Here is a 22,273-nt window from a genome sequence, read left to right on the forward strand (position 1 = left end):
GGTAGGTGAATGGAATCAAACCGCAGGCCTCTGCAAGAGCTGCCAGTGCTCGGAAAGGCTGAGCCGTCCCGCCAGCCCCTGGTTTCACTTTTTCTTTTGAGACAGGGTCTCCTTTTGAAAGCTCTAGGAATCTTTCTTCTGGCTTTTTCTTGGTTTTAGGGCATTTTGTGATGGGGATTCCAGCCCCCAGCTTCCTTCTTTCTTTCTTTCTTTCTTTCCTTCCTTCCTTCCTTCCTTCCTTTTTTTGTTTTTGGGTTTTGTTTTTTTTTTTTTTTTTTTTTGGTTTTTCGAGACAAAGTTTCTCTGCATAGTTTTGGAGCCTGTCCTGGAACTCACTTGGTAGCCCAGGCTGGCCTCGAACTCACAGAGATCCGCCTGGCTCTGCCTCCCGAGTGCTGGGATTAAAGGCGTGCGCCACCACTGCCCAGCTAGCCCCCAGCTTCAAAGCCAGTAGAGGAGCATCTTCAGACCTCACCTCTGACCTCTAAGGTTTAAATTCTTTTTTCTTTCTGCCTGATCATTCATCTTGTCCTATTACAAATCCTGTGACTACATTGGCTACAGTCAATAATTGATTCTAGCTACAAGATCTTCAATCACACCTGCATAGTTCGTTTTAACATAAACAAAGTCACAGGTTTCCAAATTAAGGGGACATCCTAGTGTCCATGGAGTCTCCACATGATCCCTAGTGTCCATGGAGTCTCCACATGAGTACCAAAAAAAGAAGAGACCACGTAGGATAATGGTAAGTGAATTGAACGTGCTCTATTCCAAGGGAAGCTATGTTTCAACTCTATCCACTGTTACTGTGAAGGAATGCAGTCTCGTGTGTGCCTAATCTTTCAACTTTAAAAAAAATCACAAGTAATGATTATGATATGAAAAATATCAAAAGTTTGAAATGAAAAACATTTAAACATTGACTTTTGACCTAAGCAAACCCAATAAATAGTGTTCTTTTTACTCTCTATAGTTCCTACTCCTTCCCCCCCTCTTCTATCCCTTCCTTCTTCCCTTCTCTCCCCTCCTTTCTTTTCTTTTTGAGACAGGGTCTTGTTACGTAATTATGTCCAACTGTCCTCCCTCCAACGACTGTCAAGTGTTGGGATTACAGGTGTGATTCATCATGTCCAGACCCCTACGTTATTTGTGAATCACTTAGGAGATGAGAATGATAGAATAATAGAAATATAGTCCCTTTCCGTTCCATATTAGCACTTTCCTGGGGCGACTGGTCTTTCTCATATTAAACCCAGTATGAGAATTCTCACTTAGATGAAGGTAGGAACATGATGTTTCTGGGAAGCCAAGTACAAAAAGAAAGGGAGACAAAGCCCCTCCACCTCCCAAAGAAGGCAGGGGTGAAGGAGTAAAGGAATATCATGAATGTTATAGGAATAGATGACTCTATGCATAGAAAACTATAAGAAAAAAACCATCAGTGGGGATTAAGCAGATCCCTTAACACGTGACTGGAGTGTCTCAATTTCATAGTTTCCCATAGCTCTGGCTTCCTTCACTAGCCCCTCCAGCCCCCTCCTAGAACCTCCATGGATTGGATAATGTGCTCACACACTATACTTATTCTACCAATAGTCAGTGAGCCAAGAGCAGGGAGTGAAGTCAGCCACAGTGTGGGCTCAAGGCCAAGTCAATACCGGGTGCAGCTGCCATAGTTGTCACCATGCTAATAGGGACCAGATAGTTAATAGAAATAATGTCCTATGAATCATTGGCAGGTTTTTTGTTTTTTTTATGGAGGCCATTTAGCGACATCTGTCAATTTTTTCTGCTTCTATCATATGAATAGTTTTTGGCTCAGTGCTACAGAACTAATAGCACGGTTCATAAAGGGAAAGGGCAAATAAGGCTTTTCTCTTTGAGATTATTCATAGAGCTAGATAAAAATGAGAATAAGACCAGGTATGGTGTTACACAGAGGAAGCGGAAAGTAAGAGTTTGAGGCCATCCTAGTCACACAGTAGGTCAGTCTGAGCTGCATAACAGGGCTCTCAAAAGCAAACAGAAAAAGAAAGCCAGAGTGTCCACCAAGAGGACAAGGGGTAAATTATGGAGAAGAAAGGGGAAAGTCATATTTTTTGCATAAAGCAAATTACACAAGTTGAAATAGTTTAAAGAACTCTTAACTTTTAAGTGAATTTAAAGAGGATACATGAATATATTTTTATGCAAAACAGTATACTATAGTACTGTAATGGTCTAACAAACTATGTGACTTCCATCATGCCTCCTCTTTGTCCTCCACATCTGAATCTACTCCCAGAGGCTAAAAATTGGTATTCTGTTGTACATGATTCATGCTACTGTTTTACATTGATATAACTATATGAATGTATTATTTTTACAGCTGGCTATATGTGATATATAACTGCAGGTCCCTCTTTTTAAAGTTTGTTAAATGTGGGCCTAGAGAGATGGCTCACTGATTAAGAGCACTAGCTGCTCTTCCAGAGGACTCTGTTTCAACTCCCAGCACCCACATGGCAGACAGCTCACAACTGTCTGTAGCTCCAGTTCAAGGTAATCCAATGCTCTCTTCTGACTTGTATGGATACCAGGCACATACATGGAGTCAAAACACCCACACACATGACAATAAGTGACTCTTAAAAAATAATAAAACAAGAATTTTTAAATGTTACATGGGGGGAGCACTCATGTGTGCCACGGCACCTGAGGACAACTTATGGAAGTTGGTTCTTTCCTTCCATCGTTTGAGTCTCAGGGATCAAACTCAGGTCCTCAGGCTTGGCAGCAAGTACCTTTACCTGCTGAGCCACCTCCCTACCCAAGACTGCCCTTTTTATGTTGTACTTTACTTATGAATTTTTTTCCCATCAGAGTGTAAAATCTCCTTGTTGAGCTTAGGTAACAATTTATTCACTTTGAACATTTAGGTAGTATCCCATGTTCCACTCTTTAAAAAATCTGGCTATGAAAATCTTTGCACAAATCCCTTGGTTTCCATGTAGAGATTCTTCTCTAAAATAATTTAGAAGTGGAATTATTGGATGGTCAAATATGTATCTTTTACACCTGAATTGTTTTCTTTTGTGATTTAAAAATAATAACTTGTTTTGATATATGAGCAAACAATTAAGTAATAAAAAAGTGACAAGTTGCCCTTATGATTTTTTTTAAAGATTGATTTTTATTACGATTTTAAATTATGGAACTGGAGTTACAGGCAGTTGTGAGCTGCCCAGTGCTGGGAACTTGTGTCCTCTGCAAGAGCAGTTCCTGCTGTTAACTGCTGAGCCAGCTCTTCAGCCCCATGTGCTTAGTTTTGTCAACTTGGTTGCACTGGAAATTGTACAAGATTCGTGGAATACACTGTGGTGATATTTTGTTTGTGCTCTAACAAAGAAAGCTTGCCCGAAGAGCAGAGAGACAAAGGAGAAAGCACAGCCACTTCTTACCTCGACAACTCCTCAGGCTGAAAAGGGGCCGAGCTCTTGTTTCCACTCTCTTCCTCTCTCTGCCCAGCCACATCACTTCCTGTTTCCTCCTCCCAAGTGCTGGTTCACTAGTGGCTAGCTCCACCCTCTGATGTCCAGGCAAGCTTTATTTGTTAGAGCACAAACAAAATATCACCACATTCCTCCTTCTGTCTAAAACAAAAAAGGTTATAACAAATATAAGAAAAACTATATACAATAAGTACAATAATTATATATAATATATACAGGCAATAAATACAGTAGCAATGTCTAGTCCATTAGCATTTGAAAAATTCAGAAAAATACTCCATTATCTATCCTATCTTGGTAAGTCTAAAGTTTGATATCTAGTTTATCTTTTATCATAACTAAGGGAAACTATAATTATAACTATCCAGTCTTCAACTCCATCAAAGACCCCAGAAGGTGAGGATTCAGTAGAGGTGAGAAGTCTCTCCAGTGGCTGCTCCTTTGCTTCTCTGACCTTTCAGCATTTACCCTGATATCTGACTCCAGGTTTTTATTATTAAGACTAATTAGAATTTGTGCTACAGTACATTTGTGTATTTCCAGAGAGAAATACATAAAGGGGTAAAGAGATGCCGTGAATGTGGGCAACCATAGTCCAACTCTGAGTCCCTAAATTGAGAGGAAACAGCGAATACTACTACAGGTGTTCTCTATCATGTTCTCAGGCCACCATGATGAGAACTACCTGCTTTACCACACACTCCTCATGGTGATGGGCTGAAACCTCTGGAACCAATCGAAACCAAACCTGTTCTCCTTATAGTTCCTCACATCAGGTGATTTGTCACAGTAATAGGAAAAGTAATACACCTTCAAATTTATAGCACATATGTGTCAGCTCTGAAAGTTATCAATCTCAAATGAAGTTCTTTGTTGTCCAAACTAACTCTCCAAAAAGTACCAAAGTCACAAAAATGGGCCTGATTTTGGGGGGAGCATGCTTGAGATATTGTATCTGCCCTTCTCTTTATATATAATTATATGGTGTGTGTGCGTGTGTGTGTGTGTGTGTGTGTGTGTGTGTGTGTGTGTGTGTGTGTTATCATACTTGTCCCAAAACTTGCAATAGCACCACGAATGATGCTATAGGCTTTGTTTCCTCATTTGTTGATTTGAATAAAGCTTTATGAAACACCTATAAACACTACAAGCACTGTTCACTGGGACCAATTTCATTTATGTCCTTAATGTTGATTCTCTGCTGCCAGTGGTAGCACTTGATGGAGCATAAGAAGGCCCACATTTTGGCTGTGACTCTCCCTGCAATTGCTTGTGTGATATGGAAATAATCATTTCACCTTTCTAAGATGCACTTAACTCACTTATAAAATGAAGGGGACAGATCAGGTCTTTTAAATTTTTAATGCTAAAGAGCAAAGAAAAAAATCCAAATACCTAATTCTTTCCCTTGGAGGGTCCAGGGCAGAGCCAGAAGTGGGACTTCAAAATTTTCTTCTGTTAATGCTACTGCTTTGGCTAGTGGTTCCTAAGTGCACTAGCCACTTTTTTATTATAAAAATTACCCAAGAGAAGGGCTTGGAGAAGGAAATGTTTATTTTAGCTCATGGTTTCAATATTTTAGTCCTTGGTCCTATGCTCTGCTGCTGAGCCTCAGGCAAGGTTAGAACATCATGTGTGCAGTTGGGCAGCCAGGAGGCAGAGGAGTCTCATATGGTGGACAAGAAGCAGAGTACAGGCAGGGGACCAGATAGACTAGTCCAAGTTGTGACTGCTATGAACCGAATTCCTCCTCAAATTTTCACAACCTCCAAAAACAGTACCACCAGTAAGGGTATACAGTGTTCAACAAATGAAGGGTTATGGAGGGCATGCCATATCTAAACCATAGCACTGGTAGCTTGCAGGTCAGCTTAAGTGGGGCAACTAACGTGAAAATACCCAGACTCAGTCCCTGGCGTGCTCAACCAGAACTGGACTTTGATCTGACTACGAGTTTTCATCTGCCCGACCTCCAGGGAACTCTGCAGGAGAGGCTGCTGCATTCTGCTTGCTTCCCTTTGTTACACCTTCATTTCTTTCCTTTTCCAATACTCTTTCACTTCCTCCGTAGACTTGTAAAGTTTGTCTTCTGCTTCTCTCTTGGGAACAGAATCTGTTCTTCTGTGTTCTGATGTTGTCCTTTGCCAAGTTGTACAGATGTAGACTCTGGCCCATCATCTTCCTTGGGGATCCTGAGACTGACTCATCATATGTGGTAGATCCTAGAGTTGGAGAGCACTTTGAGGCCAGCACTCCAGCCTCAGCAGAAATCCTTTCTACAAACACTTAGCAGAAGGCTAGGAGAGAAGATTGCCCGGACTAAAAGCTGTATTACACTCAAGCATACCTGTCAGGGATGCCCTCTATTTAACTGACTCCTTTGATGTTGAGCTCAGACAAGTAAGGAAAGATGGTCAGGGTTCCTTTGGAGATCTTTATCGCAAGAGTCCCAAGAAGAAACACACACACACACACACACGCACGCACGCACGCACGCACGCACGCACGCACGCACGCACACACACACACAGCTCATGTGTGGGTGAAACTTGCTTTGAAATAAAGCTTTGCTTACTCATCTTTAGTTTATCGCCTCATGTAGTTTAGCATTGCTGCCACCAGGGGGCGGAAGAGTGCCATTGAATGTGCACTGAAGCATAAACTTGAAGTTTAGTCTCTATGAGACGCAAAATGAAGGCTCTTTCTCCACTCTGCCCTCTTACTAACAATGGATGTTCACAGATCCCCAGCTTTTCCTACAAAACAGCCCTCTGTTAGAGTACTCAGACTACGTCAAACTCTAAGCTCATGCTGGAGCCACTTTTCACAGGCCTCAGTACATGTAGTAAAAACAGCAAAATTTCTGGTTTGTCGCAGTTCTTTCAGAGAAATAGTCAGAATCCTGCTGCTTTCTTTAGAGGCCTCTCAGCTGGAATCTTGTCTCAGTGGCTTTTTCCAACACCCTTTCCCCAGACCGTTCCTGGTCTCTTTCTACAAGGGACACTTGAATAGGTTCTTAATATTCACTGTGTATTAGATTCCAAACTCTGGGAAAACGAAGTGAACAAAACTACTTACTTGTTAACATTCTAGTGGACTGGACAATAAACCAATAGAATCAGATGCTAACGTGTGCTGTAGAGAAATAACTGGGTGGAAGATGATTGAAGGAGTAGGTGGTGGCAGGGCTATTCACTTAAATAAACTGGTCAAAGCAGACCTCTCTAATAAAAATTCTATTCCAGCTGCAACCTGAAGGAGATGAGAGGGAGAAAACCATACAAATATGTGAAAAAAAATTAGTGCAGGCAGAGGGACCTTAAATGTAAAGACATAGTAGAACCAACCAGTACGTTGAAGGAGAGCAAGGTAACCATCATGGGGGGGTGGGACGAGAGAGCAAAGGAGAGGGATATTCATAATGCTATGCTTCCTGAAGTATGAACAGTTGAGTTCTGCCACAATGGACTGTATCCCTTGGAACTGCCTGACCAATGAACCTAAAAGGATAGAGAAAAACAACAACAACAACAAAACAAAAAGAAAAACATTCTTAACACTGAAAATATGTTGTCTTACAGAAAAATTTGACACTGCTGGTAGAATTGGAAGATAACGAACCTTTAAAAGCTGGGAAAGGCAAGGATATAGACTTTCACACAGGCACCTTGTCCTGCAGAGAACCTGAGCTTCTCCTAATGAGTCCCATGTTGGACCTTCCTTTCTTAACTATGCTGGACAAGAAGAAATGTCCCTACAAGCCAAACGGACCAGTCAGTCCTAGCTAGGTTATGCTGTGACGACAAACAGCCTTCAATTATCAGTGATTCAACAAGCAAAGGCTTTTCTCCGTCTTGGCTTTCTTTGTTAGTTGTCAGGGGTCTCTGTTCTCTCAATGACGTGAATTGCAGGAGGCTCATCTCTACCCAGCTTCTGCAGAATCCACCACGATCCACAGTGGCCCTTGACCTGGAAGCCATACACACTACACTATATTTAAAGATGGTGCCTTAAGCATTTTGTCAAATTGATTTACAAAATTAGAGGTGTGTTATTCTCACTCAGTTTTTAAACTGTTTAACATCATGACCTAATTTTGCTTTTATATGCCATTACTAAGTAAAATTATAGCTTTTAATTAGCAGTGTCTCCTAAGGTCAGTTTTTGAGAACAACTCATAGCCACCTTCTCCGTGAATGCCAGCATTTCAATTCATTTAAATTCATCCTTCATCATTTTTCTGTGATGCCATAAGGTAAGTTTGTAGGAAAACATACTGTCTGGATTTCAATCTTAACATGCCCTAGGCTGCAACATCTTGGTCTGTAAAGCAGAGATAATAGATAAAGAAATACATAAAGTTCTTAGCTAATAATAGTAGCAGGAGGCCGGGCGGTGGTGGCACATGCCTTTAATCCCAGCACTTAGGAGGCAGAAGCAGGTGGATCTCTGTGAGTTCGAGGCCAGCCTGGGCTACAGAGTGAGTTCCAGGAAAGGCTCCAAAAGCTAAATAGAGAAACCCTGTCTCAAAAAAACAAAATACTAATAATAATAACAATAATAACAGCAGGAAGATGGGAGTCTGGGTCCATAAGGGCTTCAACAAGTCCCCTATTCCCAGTCAATATGCAACGGTCATGTAACATGGCCATAAAAATGATGTCTGTTGCTTAAAGTCATTGAGATTTTTAAAAAAATATTCTTATTCTTTGAGAATTTCATATAATATATTTTGATCGTATCCACTCTTCTTCACCTATTCCTCCTATATCTACCCCACTTCCTTACCTACCCAACTTTTTGTTCTCTTTTTTTTACTCCATCAAGTCCCATTTCTCCTGTCCATATACACTTCAATGCAGGGCTCTCTGAGAGAATGTGGTTATTTAACTGCCCGTGGCACAAGTAGATCTTGACTGAAATAGAAATTGGCACAGGAAGTAGGGATTACTTTCCATGGTTGTCTCTGTATACACACACTTTATTTTATTTTACAATTGTATTTTACGTGTATGGGCGTTTGCCTGCATGTATGTCTATGTACCACATGCATGCCTGGTACCCTCAAAGGCCAGAAGAGAGCATTGGATCTCCCAGAACTGGAACTACAGACAGTTGTGAGTCACCATGGGTGGTGATGGGAATCAAACCCAGGGTCTATGAAAGAGCAGTCAGTGCTCTTAACCACTGACCCATCTCTTCAGCCCCACACCCATATCCTTTTAAAAGAGATTTTAGAATTTATGTGTATGTATGTGCCTGCATGAGTTCATGTGTACCACTGGCTTGCTGGGTCCTCGGAGGTCAGAGGGCATCAGACTTGCTGGAACTGGAGTTATAGGTTGTAAGCCATCTGCTGTTGTGCTGGGAACTGAAACCAGGTCCTCTGCTAGAGCAATAGGCATCTTAACCACTGAACTACCTCTTCATCCCCCATATGGACCATTTTCTCCCTCAACTTTTGCCAATACTCCGCCTCCTCTATTATGCATTTAGCTATATAGTATCACAGTTAATAACTTTGTATTCCATTTTAACCATAGTTAGGTCTTGTATAATTTGCCTATTAATAGAAAAAACAGAAAATCAGCAAGTGTTCACATTATTATGACTTTTTTGCTTTGAGCTGTGTGTTGCAACCATTATAGATCTAAAGCTCTAATGTACTAAGTGCATTACTAAGGGAATATTTCTTCTATTGATGGAAAGGTATACATCTACATATCCAATGTATTAAATATACTACTTACAGGGAATGTTTCTATTGCTGGAAAGAAACACAAAGTTACATTGCAGACAGATCATGTGAATACAGAGATAAATGGGGATGGGATAAACTGTAATTAATCTAATCATTATTCACTTCTTTAAAAGCTGATAAGATGATCTCTTTATATTCCACTTTTCTCTCTAGTTAATGATGATACCATCTACTTGTCTCACTTTTTCTTTTTATTCCCATCTCCTACCTTTTGATATATCATAGAGGGTTTTATAAATGCATCTCATATGTACCAAATAGACAGTAAAGTTTGCTGATTATTTTTTATAAAGGAAAAACATACTCATGTTCTAAAAGGCTTTAAAGCTAACTTCCTTTGTAATTTGTTCATGGTTAAGCTTGCTGTTGCCTTTGATCTCAGAAAATCCACAGGTACACCAGCGGAATAGAGTAATGCATGCAGCAGGTAGTTGACAACACAGATGTTGGAGTGTGATGTTTTAGCCATGGCTGATGCAGAGCTCACCACTGAAAAGCAGGAGGATCAGCTAGCTCTGCTGACCTTTACACACCAGCTGTGGATTAACTTCCATGTCAACGGAGTACCATGGTGGTTTTCAGCCAACAGAGATACAATCCACAAACAATGAGAGATGTTTAGATAGTATTTTTTTTCTTATCAACCAACACAAGCTGAAATTTGGTCTACAATCTTTGGGAAAGATGGGTGATTTACTCTTGTACTTTGGCTTGTCCCCATATGACTCTAAAGAGTGATGGTTAGCTTTTTTGCTAGCAATTGAAGTTACTCAAGGGGGAATTGCCTAACTGAAAGGAGGAAGTGATGCTTAGCAGTCAAGTGATCTAACCGAATGGAAAAAACCTGGTGATTATTTAATATCCGAATGTAATGTTTTCAACTTGATGTTTTAATATAAATCAGGTTTCCTGACATGTGCAATCTTCTCTGAAGGATCAAGTTTCAGAATATAATGTTTAGGGCTTTTCCCAAAGATTAGACAAGCACAACTATTTGTTGTTAATTCTCAGGGTAAAATCCCCCAAATTAACTCCCAATGGCTTTTTCTCATGCTTCCCTTTAGCCACAGAACAGTTACATGGGGATTGAGGGTTTTTTTTTGTACAATTTGAAATATTATATTTTCTTGGTTATTGATAATTTATTTGCAGTAATTCTTAGCTGGACCATTCAGTTTGTGTAGACTCTTCAGTCCTCATTCAGCAACAGAATACACAAAGGACTACAACAATCTCAAGCCATGCTTAACTTGTTGACCATTTTTCCACATTTCAGAAATTACCAGTGGTCAGACTGCCCAACCACTGTCAGCATTTTTTGTTCTGCAGAACAGCTCCTAAAGTTGAGAAATCCTGTCATTTTATAATTTTTCTTCTTCCTCATAAACATAAACACACACACACACACACACACACACACACACACACACACAGACACACCCCTATGGATGGCCCTTCTCTCAAAGACACAAAATAAAATAAAATAAAAATATATATAAAGTAAATTTAAATTGAGTCACTAGAACCTTCCTTTCTTCAAGAAAAGTGACTGTTTCTTGGTAGAGGATCTGGATACATAGACCAAACTGGCCTTGAATTCATAATTCTGATTCAGCATCCTGAGTGCTGGAATTACATGTGCGCATCAGAACACCTGGCTCTTCACTTCTTTTTAAAATACACTTTTATATATTTTAAATAAAATGACATCACCTCTATGTCACATCCCTTTCCTCCCTCTGGCATCCTACTTATTTTAATTTAAAAGTGAAAATCAACATGGACTCACTTTTTCATTGACATACCAAGGCGTTTGGTCTTTACTGCCGCCATGACCCAACCATTCTCAGTGCATGTTTGGGTTCCATGAACCTTGTCTAATCTGCTATTGGGAAGAACATATACCCTATTGCTAGAGAATGTGGATTTATCGCTGACATACTTCTCCATTAACTGTAGGATCCTAGTTTATCAATTATCTTTCCTTGGATAGTTTTGTTATCAACAAGATCGAGATTAAAATGGCTACATTGTGATGTTGCTGAGGGAGTACCTGAGGTACATGTAAAAGGTTTAGCATAGTAGTAGGTGCTCAATAAATGTTTGCTATTTCTATTATTATCGTTTGCCTTAGGTGATGTTCTTCCCATCCATGATGACATCAGCTGACTCACCCCAAAACACATGCATCACAAATCACAGCTCGATGCATTACCTAGACAGTGAGGGCTGTAACTGATGGACTCATTGGAACAACCCTCTTGGAAGGAGACAAGCTATCTGCTAGCTTGATTCACCCTTTAATAACAAGTTCAATAACACAGACACAGGGAAAGCATACTGATTTCAACATTGAAGCAAGTTTTAATAACTATTTCTACAAGTTATCCCCAGATCGTCTTCTCCCCCAAACTATTCATATACAATAGCTGTAAGTATTCAAATTCCATAAACATGATATTGCAAAAGCAAGAAAATCTAAGAAAAGCATGTGTAGCCTTATTTTCTCATCTGACATTTGTTACTAAAGACAGATCTCGATATCTGTTACTAAATTCTAAGAAATAAATGCTGAAAGAGCTATGCTGGCAGCTGGCAGCTGGGAGCTGGGAGCTGGGGGGCTGGGGAGGAAAGAGAAGGAAGTTCTCAACCAAGAAGCACATTGCACTCGTTTTCCATCTCATAGCCAGAATAACACAGGGGAGATCTCTATTTTGGGAACTATGTTGGTATCTATAGAAAACTGGAGAAACATTCTTGGAGCAACAGAGAGACATTACTTAATACCACTTTGTTAGAAACATTTGTTCAAATTCAATATAACTGAGGTCTCCCTCTAGCTCAAACTTTGCTACAAATAATTAAAACTATGCACACAGTATCTTACTCATGTTAATTATACAAAAAAAATGTATGTTGAATGAATGGACTAATGCCTAGGGTGCAATATGAAGAGGCTGGACCTTTCTCCAGGGAAAACTTTTCTTGTGGTACCATGTGTGCATCTAGGAAGGCCTTATTTGCCAGAACCAACCTTCAGTGCTCTAAGGATCTTGGCAGAATAAGGGCATAGAAGTAATGTAAGGGACATCTGAGCTCTCATTTCATCTAGTCCCATCAAACTGCCCACATAACATCAAAATTTGTGACGAGAATTGAAAAGATTCAACACTAGATGAAGTCAAAACAAGATGAGTCTGCATGTCTCCTTCAATTCCATGCAATACACACAAACCAGAACTGGAGGGTGGAACATGACCACTGTGTGACCCTTCCCCTGCCTTTGCCCTTTTGAGTGCTGTATTTTATTTTCTCTTCTGTTGTTTCAACACTTTCCCTTCTCTGCAACAGGGCCTCTGCCCTTCCCTCTGTTCTTTCTTCCTCATTACCAAAGGTTAATAGTTAGAAATATTTGTATCCCCGGTGATGGGGCAATCATAGCTGTTTTGAGTTCCCAGCAATGGGAATAGTTTTTGTGACTTTTTTAAAGAACCTGTGACTATTCTAGCAGTGATTTAGACTCTGTCTTGCACTGCTGACTACCCATAAAATATTGGGTGTGATTACACTATTTGGGGATTACAATTTCTAAGATTTATATTTCAGAAAGATGGTAGTGCCGGTAATGGTGGTGAGGAAAATGCTGTAGTTAAAAACAAGCTATTGTCTATACACATAAGATCTATTTGTGTGGGCATTTAAGCAAAAAGAATATATGGACCCTAAGCAGATATGTATTATCAGATACATATTTGCTAGAATTCAGTTCAAAATTCACAAGGGTTGGCTAGAGCAGACCATTTCTGGCAGTAAATAGATGTTTTCTCCCCTTTTATGGACTAGGACTAGCAGTGTTAGCCAGCATCATCATAGGGGTTTAGGTCTCTGAAATCATCCCTCCTGCTTCCAAATAACAATGGGATGAACACACTAGGCCAGGCTATCCCTATTGGTTCATATCCTGCTCTCCATCCCCAGGGCAATCAGGATCCTCTGGTCTGTAAAAGAAGCAGAAGAGTAATTTTGTCTCTGGCCTTCAACTAATTCCACTGTGACACTGCATAGTTCTAAATGTTTGCATTCATTTGTTTATTCATTCAGTAAACTGATCTTGAACACCCACTCTGCCAAGCACCGTGCTCAATGCAGAGTGCTACCCTAACTCTAATCAGTCTAATGTTCCTTTGTAGGAATAATCTCTGACCCCCTTAGGCTGTTCTGCTGATAAACTGGAATACACTTCCATGCCAATACTGTCACTAGTAAGTATTAAGTCACTGTCAGCATCATTATCTCCTCCATAAAAAAAAGTGTCCTTTTACAAAATGCTAATGTTAAAGATGAAACAAAACTGAAGAATGATGAGCTACTCTTTGATTGCTCTCTTGTTAGGGGAGGGTATTAAAAACTGATTCTTGAGACAGCCTGGTATTAAATAGAAGATTACCACACTTGGAGTAAGATGGCATAGATCTGGCTTCAGCTTCTGAATCTGAAGGACGGTGCTGAAATTATTGGAGCTCCCATTGTTTATCCTAAAATGAGTCCCAGACAATTCTTGCCTTCCCCTCTTCTGGCATGGCAGAGGGCAATGAAATAAAGCAACATAACAATGTTTGTAAAAGTGCCATGAAAGCCATGAAGCTCCATGCAAATGTGACCTACCACTAGCAAGCAATCTTCAGAATTCTTTTTAGAGGGCTATGCCATTATAGTTTCCTCCTCCTTTCTTCAGAGGATGGAACGCATACAGTCAACCAGCATACCGGGGCATTCGGCAGCATACACTTGTTTCTTCATGACAGAGTGAGTTAGAAGTTTTCCTTGTTGAAAATAAAATGGACTCCACGAGGGCCGGACTCAGAGTTGGAGATGCTCTGTTTGTTGAGGGTGTTAGCCAAGGCTTCAGGGCCACAAAGGAAAACTCCTATTCTGGTGCTTTAGAGAAAGAAAAGAAAGTTTCAGGCTTTGGCGTGAGTTGGACAACGAAGTAGGTGGGCACATTTCCTATTAAGTAGAGCCCCTTCCATTCTTATTTTTTCCACAGATGACACAAATGTTCATATTACTCACAAGGATGGGGCTTAATCTGATTGTAGGGACAGCTGGAAAACCCAAAAGTGGTTGATACCCCCAGAAAATAAAATCCAAGCAGAATTTTCGGAAATTTCTACCACAAGGATATCATGGCTAATATGTGAAGCTACAGTGTACTTTCCTGTAAGACTCTAGCCACCCCTCCAAATCTTTCTAGTGTTTTAAAATCAATAGCAAACCCTCATTGGGTACCCCAGCTCTGACAGCAGATTTATCCCTTGAAGTCTTATAGTTGAAATCCTTGCTTTTCAAAATGTGTTCCTATGCCATTTTAAAAAGCATCATGTTTTTAATTACGCAGGTTCCTGGGCCCCACTTCACACCTAATAAATCAGAGTCTGTATGTAAAAACATTCCAAGGTAATTTATGTGCCCATCCAAGTGTAAGAAACAATGTGGACCATAAAACAGGTGTATCAAACCTGGGGCCAATGGGCCACATGCATATCAGAATAGCTATGCCTGCAGCCCAACACATTCGTAGATCACAGCATCATGTTTCAATGGCAAGTCAAAGTGTTTGCCACATCTATTCAAACAGATATATTTATGGTAAGCTTGTGAGTTTTCCATGTGTTCTAGGAGACAGGGGAATTTTTTCAAGGTTTCATGATAGATGAACTGTAGTGACAAAAGAAAGAAACTTGTGTCATCTGTCAACTGATGATTTGACTCAGACACTTGAACTGAAAGTGAAGGGATAATATTCTTAATAACAAGCATAAGCTGTACTCACTACTTAAACACATACACCAGCGAAATGTGGGCAACTAAAATAAAGAAATGCTATGGTGCAGCTTGGGTTAGGATGTTGAGAGAATTACTCTCCATGTAATTTTGCTGTGATTTAAAGATTGTTTCTTAAATTCGGAGACATGAGACATCTGTTGGAGAAGAACTCAACCCCATTACAGTATTATGGAAATGTTAATGCTAACTTTTAAACTATAAAGTACAGTCAGTGCTCAGGAGCTGCTGCCCCTGGCAGACCACAAGCTTCAAGAACACTTTAGTGGAGGACTCCTTACTTAGGGTGTTGACTTGCAATTGTCTTGAATTCATTATCCCAGTTGGGCCGTCCATACAGAGTCTTTTGTTTTAGGCCTGTGATCACATCTTTCTCCTCATCGTGGTGTACAGCAAAGTGATTGGCCTGTAACAAAGGATATACATTCAGAAAAAAGAAGCATGGTATAACAGACATTTCACAAATCAAGCTCTTACCACTCATCGTACACACACACACACACACACACACACACACACACACACACACATACACACACACACACACACACACACACACACACACACACATTGGTTAGGATGAGAAGGGGTGCTATTCAGGAAGAAAGGGAATGAAGGTGTCCTCTATACCCATCTGTTATCCAGACACTATACTAGACATATGGATAGCAATAAGTCAGTTCTTTATGAGACAACGGCATAGTCAATGGTCAGTAACTCCCTTTACAGAAGGTGCCTTTGTAAAAGCTCAGGTGAAAGGGAGGCATTATTTGAAGCAAGACTCCCCCTGCATTAAAGAGGAAAATCCTCTTTTGCAATCCAAAAAGGCCAACCTAAATTTGAAGGTAAAAGAGAAAAGGAAATAGAACACAACGATGAGATAACATAGAATGAGATGAGGTCTTTATACGTTACAGAAGCCCTGCCCCTAGAGGCAGCTGCCTACCGACCTTCACCGCTGGCCCAGTTAGTGCGGGCGGGGAGTAGAAAATTTGAAAGATGAATTTCAAACACTATGACAGGAAATCTCCCAGCTGCTCATAACTCATTTCCAAGTGAGTTCCATTGTTGGATGAAGAGAAATCAGCCCCAGCTTATCAGTAAGTGATCTAGACCTGCAGCTGCCTGTGACTCATGGCAGGGTTCAAGATGAACCAACGGCCGCGACTTTGAACGGCCATGGAGCCGGAGGGAAACTGATGATGGTAACACGATTATCTCTTCTTTCCTGGTGCTAAGCTAACAAGGCTGAAAGGAAAACTGAAGACGATAAATACGGTTAGCTGTTACTCCTTCCTGTCTCAGACACATCCTGGCCTCAAGGTCACATAGAGCAAGTTTTGGCTGACTGTAAGGCTGAACCAAATAATACTAAAGTTAACTATTTCCTCCTTGGTTGACTCCACAGTTCTGCTTTTGCCCTTAAGGATCATATTGCCCTCTAAGAAAAACAAATTCATACTACAGGGAACCTACCCTCGATTCTGTTCTTGTTGCTGTCACAAAGTATGCTAAAATCTACTTAGGAGAGAAAGGGTTTATTTGGCTCACAACTCCAGATTCCAGTCCACCATTGTGGAGAAGGCAAGGTGGAAGGAACTGGAAACAGCTAGTCATATCTACAGTCAAGAGCAGAAAGCAATAAATGCTCCCATGCCGCTCACTTTCTGCTTCTACCTCGCTTTCTCCTGTCCTATGTAGTTCAGGGCCGGCCCCCCTGCCCAGGGAATGGAATCACTTACAATGGCTGCATCTTCCCATACCAATTAGCAACTGACACAATCTCCCACAGATATGCCTCTAGGCCAATTTGATCGAAATATTTACTCAATTGATATTACCTTCCCAGATTGATATTTAAAGCTAACTATTATAGGCCTTAATGAGGCTTCACGCAGCGTTTCGTAACTTTGTCAATTACAAAATGCTTATATTGCTAAATGTTCCTTGTGGGAGGCTATATTGCATTCAGTTGGAAACAACTGACTCATTTTATTTAAGTAGTTTCCAAATGTTTTTCATCACACATATTCATATGAATATATAATATATTCAAATTTCTTCATTTTATATATATATGTTGATTTATTTATTATTAAAAAGCACAAACTGCTGGGAGTTGCTGAGTGCAGGCTCTGGAACAGTCAGACTGCCATTTACTTGTTGATGCCTTTATGCAAATAACCTACTCAGTTCTAGGCTTTTGATTCTAATTAGACAATAAATTTGACAAATAAAATTAGGTAGTCCATATAAACACTAAAACCAATGCCTGGGGGCCAGGCGGTAGTGGCACACACCTTTAAACTCAGGAGGCAGAGCCAGGAGGAGTTCTGTGAGTTCAAGGCCAGCCTGGTCTACAGAGCAAGATCCAGGAAAGGCACCAAAACTACACAGAGAAACCCTGTCTCAAAATAAAAATAAAAATAAATAAACAACAACAACAAATGCCTGGAACAGAATTCGGACTCGGCAAAGGATTTGTTGTAGGACCCCAAATCCATGAATGCTCAAGTCTCTTACATACTTTAAATCTTTAGATTACTTATGACACTTCAGACAATGTAAATCCTATGTAACTAGTTGTTATACTGTATTGTTTAGGGAGCAATTACAAGAAAAAGACTGCATATGTTCAGTATGGTTCCTTTTCTCCCAAATATTTTGATTAGGTTGATGGAATATATAGAGCAAAACCTCAAGTATATGGTGAGCTGACTGCATGTAAATTTATTGAATATATCAGAAAACATGCATAACATATAAATTAAGGAATATGTACAAGAGAGAAGCATAGATTTTTCTCCCCATCACCATTTGATGGCATTTATCCATCTGCTTTGAGATTCCTGCTCCTTGGTGGGAACAGTGCTCTAATATCAACACAGGCTCCTTAGGAACAGAGTCTCAATAGTCTAAATATCTGATGGTGATACTGTGTGAGTGTGAGCAAGCTGGGTCACTTGATTCCATCAGCTGTCCTTGAGGAAAAAAAGCCATGCACGGAACCTATCAATATGTAAAAGGAAGCCAGCGAGCTCTGGACACCAAGAAGGACCCGAGAACTGGATTCTTGTCCTCACCTGAGACTCATCCCAGCCAGTAAGGTAGATGTTGTAGCTGAGGAAGTCGGCATTGTTCCTTTCCTGCATCTGGGTCTCCAGCAGCTGCAGCAGGTCTGCAAACCACTCAAAGGCATGTGTGTCCCTGCACAGCCAGTAGAAGTAGATCTGAAGAAGGAGGGGCCACAAATCAGATCATATAGGGGACAGTCTTTATCAGCATCAACAAATGGGTTTCTAATGCTCTAAACTTTTCCATGATGCCCGGAAGGCCGAGAAACAGGTTTTCAGAAATCTGGTGATATTCGTCATTGTTTCAAGACAGGGTCTTTAATATAGGCCAGGGTGGTTCCAAACTCAGGATTCTCCTGTTTCTGCCTCTCAAGTGATGGGATTGCAGGTGTGTATTACCACACTGTGGAGACTTCATAGGCTGATTTATATAAACCTTCTCTGACCGTCAAGCAGGTAGATCAGGAAATAAATAGTTTGGGAAGCTGCTGGAGAGTTGGCTCAGTAGATAAGAGTACTTTCTGCTCTTCCAGGTGATGAAAGTTCTGTTTCCAGCACCCGTGTCAAGTGGCTCACAACTGCCTGTCACTCCTGGTCAAGGGCATCTATCTGCACTCTTCTAGCCTCCAGCAGCATCTCTACATATGTGGCACATGAACACACACACACACACACACACACACACACACACACACACACACACACTGAAAGGCCCTAACCCTTCAGACTTACACACCCCAAGCCCCAGGAAATAAGGAACTAAAAAGAAAACTAGTTCCAAGGGCAAGCTGACTCAATCATTATTCAACCACCCCTGTAACAATGTAAAAAGATTTCTGTTAAGAGATGTGCTCAACTGTGACTGGGATAGTTGCAAGTGTTCCAGGAAGGACCACTGTGACCTTTGTGTAAACTCCACTCCCGCCCTGATACCCCCCTTGAGGTTTCAGGAAGAATGTACATGCAGACATGACTGTACCCACTCTGTGATCAGACCATGATCTTGTGAAACGAAATTCTATGGGAATTGTAATCTTATGGCTTTTGTGGGTTTTTCCTTTAAAAGCATTCATATGGCTTCTATAAGATGCACCTCTTGCTCTTTGGAGCAGAGTTGGCCCGACTTTACAGCCGCAACAATAAAAACCTCGTGCTGTTGCATCAACTGGACTGGAGTCTGGGTTCTTGGGGTGCCCACTTGAGACCCTAGATTTTTGGGGTCTAACAACACACACACACACACACACACACACACACACACACACACACACACACACACACACACACACACAAAAGCACACTCACATAAATAAAAATAAATATTTAAAAGTAAATCAATAAATTGATGGTTTAGCTAACATAGCTAACCCTCATCTTGTGGTTCTCTAGCTGCCAGCTGCTGTTTCTCTCCCAGAATCCACGGCTTCCTATGTATCTGCTCTGAGAATGGCCCAAGGAATCAACAGTGGGTCCTATAGGACATCTTCCCTGCCTGGGACTGCCAGACCCTCCCAAGCTCCTACGGAAAAACTTAGTTTTCCTCATACCTTTGTCACGTAGAAAAGAAGTAAAATAGAAGAATGAAAGTGAAGCTAGCTTCAGTGTCCCTGTCAGAACCAGTCTTGACAGGTACTAGAACAATTTGAGGTTCACAAAGACGTCTTTCATCAAGTAATTGACTTGTAACAATCCCCTGGGAATTTATTCCCAAGAGACATCCAGAGGCAAATAAAAAGTTCCATGTCTCCTGCCCTGTCCTGCTAAAAAGCAGTATTGAAGAGCTGAAAATCGAGTCAATATCATTATATAATCTTGTATCATTATATAATGAAGGATGATAGAAAAGCTGTTTTCTCAAATTTGCTGAATTTATAATACTGCTACACAATATTGCTCTTGCTAACCAGTCTGTTTATACACAAGCACATTAACTTACCTGATAACCCACCGAGGAGAAGTCTGCCTCTCTGCTATCACTCAACTCTTTCTCTCACTGCCCTTCCCCTGATGTCTGAAAGCCTTCCTTTTCAGCATGCTATCTAATCCAGGCCTTCCAGGAAACAAGAGGAACTTACCTTTTTGAGCCTCAGATTTGTGGCATTATTGCAATATTTGTACCAGACAGACTTGAGAATGGAGGCGAAAGGCGTGACTCCAATCCCTGCTCCCACTAGCATTACCACTTCATAGCTGAACACATCTTCACTGGCTGTGCCAAAGGGCCCATCGACTGCTATCCTGGATGGAAGGGAAGGGGATAGTTGTGGGTGTTTCTTCATCTGCACAGGAAGTAGAATGCATGTTGTTGTTGGAGATGTGCACTAGGTTGAGTCTGCCGAGGCAGTGTATGTATGAGGGGACCTCTATAAAATGGCTTTCATGTTAAGTCATCTAATGCCACCAACGGGGCTGAAAGTAAAAATATGAATGATTATCCAACTGAAAACCGTTGCTAGCTTACCATGAGCATTTTTCATTTTCTTGCTCTTTTTTCCCTCTCCACATAACACACACACACACGCACGCACACATGCACGCACACCTCTAGATTTATTTTTATTGTTTGTGTATGGATGTCTTGCCTGCATGTATGTCTGTGTACCAGGTGTATTCCTGGTGCTCATAGAGTCTAGAAAAGGATGGTGGGTCCCCTGGAACTGGAATTAGATAGTTGTGAGTGCTTAGAATCAAACCCAGGCCTTTTGGAAGAGCAGCCAGTGCTCTTGATGGCTGAGCCGTCTCTCCAGCTCACATTTGTCTTTTGTTATAGAAAAGTATATTTTAAAGTATATTTGATTTTTTGTATATTATTATTATTATTATTATTATTATTATTATTATTGTGTGTGCATATGCCAAAGCACACATGAGGTCAGAGGGCAACTTTCAGGAGTTTATCTTCTTCAACCTTGTGATCCTGGGGGACAGGGATTGAACTCAGGACATCTGGTCTGCACAGCAAGCTCTCTTACCCAACAAACCATATAGGAAGCCCCTTGGTTTTTAGTTTGTTTGGTTTGTTTTTTTTTTTTTTTTTTGAAACAATCTCATGTAGCCTAGGCTGGACTCAAAGTTGCTATGTTGTCAGGGAGAACCCTGAACTACTGATCCTCCTGCTTCTACTTCCCAAGTACTGGGATTATAGGCATGGGCACCATGCCTGGTCAGGCAATCCAAATTTGAAATTCCTAATTGCATTACACATTTAAGTAAGAATTTTTACATAGTAACATAGTGTTGAGTTGATAGCATTACTTTCCATTTGTTTATTCATTAAACAATTCAAAAACCCGTTCTTTAGCTTCTACTGAGTCCCCGGTACTGTGTTAGACAAGTGGAGCGAAGGAGGCAAAGCAAAAGATACTGTCAAACAAATGATGGCATTTAAAATTGAAGAATATCTCTGATGTGATTTTTGCTGGTCAGAAAAAGTTAATATAACTTGGCCTTGACCTTTACATATTTAAAGAAAGTTGAGGGTGTTACTAATATTTGATCTCAATGCTTTATAGTTTACCTAAGTTACCTAAGCATATGCATAAATACACCACATGCAACGGAAAACAGACACAACTATATTCTTTGAACCACTGTGCTTTGTCATTCAGATCACGTGGTGAGAGAGGGAATCACAACTACTTAGCACCATTTCTCCCAAACTCGTACACATTTGCAGTATGTGTTCTGTACTCACTTAGGTAGTTTCCAGGCATCTTGGAACTCTTGCTTATCACAGCCACAGGCATTGAATAGTCCTTCTGTCCAGTCTCCCACAATACGGATATGGATGCTAAAAAAGTCTTCCTCAGGAGCAGAGGTCAGGGTGAATGGGTGCCATTCCAGCTTGGATACCTTGGGGCACTTGACAAAAATGTACTGTCCTACCTCCATCTTGAATCCCTTCTTCTTCATTTGAAGCTCAATGGTTTTAAAAGGGTGAGTGACCACCTATAGAATAAAGCATAACCCTGGAAATTACATGTCACCCAAACATTTGCATTTTCAGGGTTTACATGGATAAAATACTTAGTTAAGATGCCCTGTCTGTGTTTCTTATTTAAGGACCAACACAGAAGCAGATTTATCTGCCATTAGGATTT

The 22,273-nt window shown here is 40.6% G+C and overlaps 1 protein-coding gene across 1 annotated transcript in view; it reads right to left on the bottom strand.

The window, feature by feature from the left end:
• Positions 1-11,596: 11,596 nt before the first annotated feature.
• LOC128113011 (cytochrome b-245 heavy chain) overlaps positions 11,597-22,273 on the bottom strand; it is a 38,447-nt gene continuing 27,770 nt past the window's right edge. The window contains exons 9-13 of the mRNA XM_052742688.1: positions 21,868-22,121; positions 20,249-20,411; positions 18,183-18,329; positions 15,381-15,505; positions 11,597-14,193 (exon numbers count right to left, since the gene is read on the bottom strand). Coding sequence (XP_052598648.1) covers positions 14,067-14,193; positions 15,381-15,505; positions 18,183-18,329; positions 20,249-20,411; positions 21,868-22,121 — 816 coding nt within the window. The 3' untranslated portion in view covers positions 11,597-14,066. The remainder of the gene's footprint in view (positions 14,194-15,380; positions 15,506-18,182; positions 18,330-20,248; positions 20,412-21,867; positions 22,122-22,273) is intronic.

Source organism: Peromyscus californicus, unplaced genomic scaffold, assembly GCF_007827085.1.
Source record: "Peromyscus californicus insignis strain IS unplaced genomic scaffold, ASM782708v3 Scaffold_10__1_contigs__length_136768540, whole genome shotgun sequence".
NCBI lineage: Eukaryota > Metazoa > Chordata > Mammalia > Rodentia > Cricetidae > Peromyscus > Peromyscus californicus.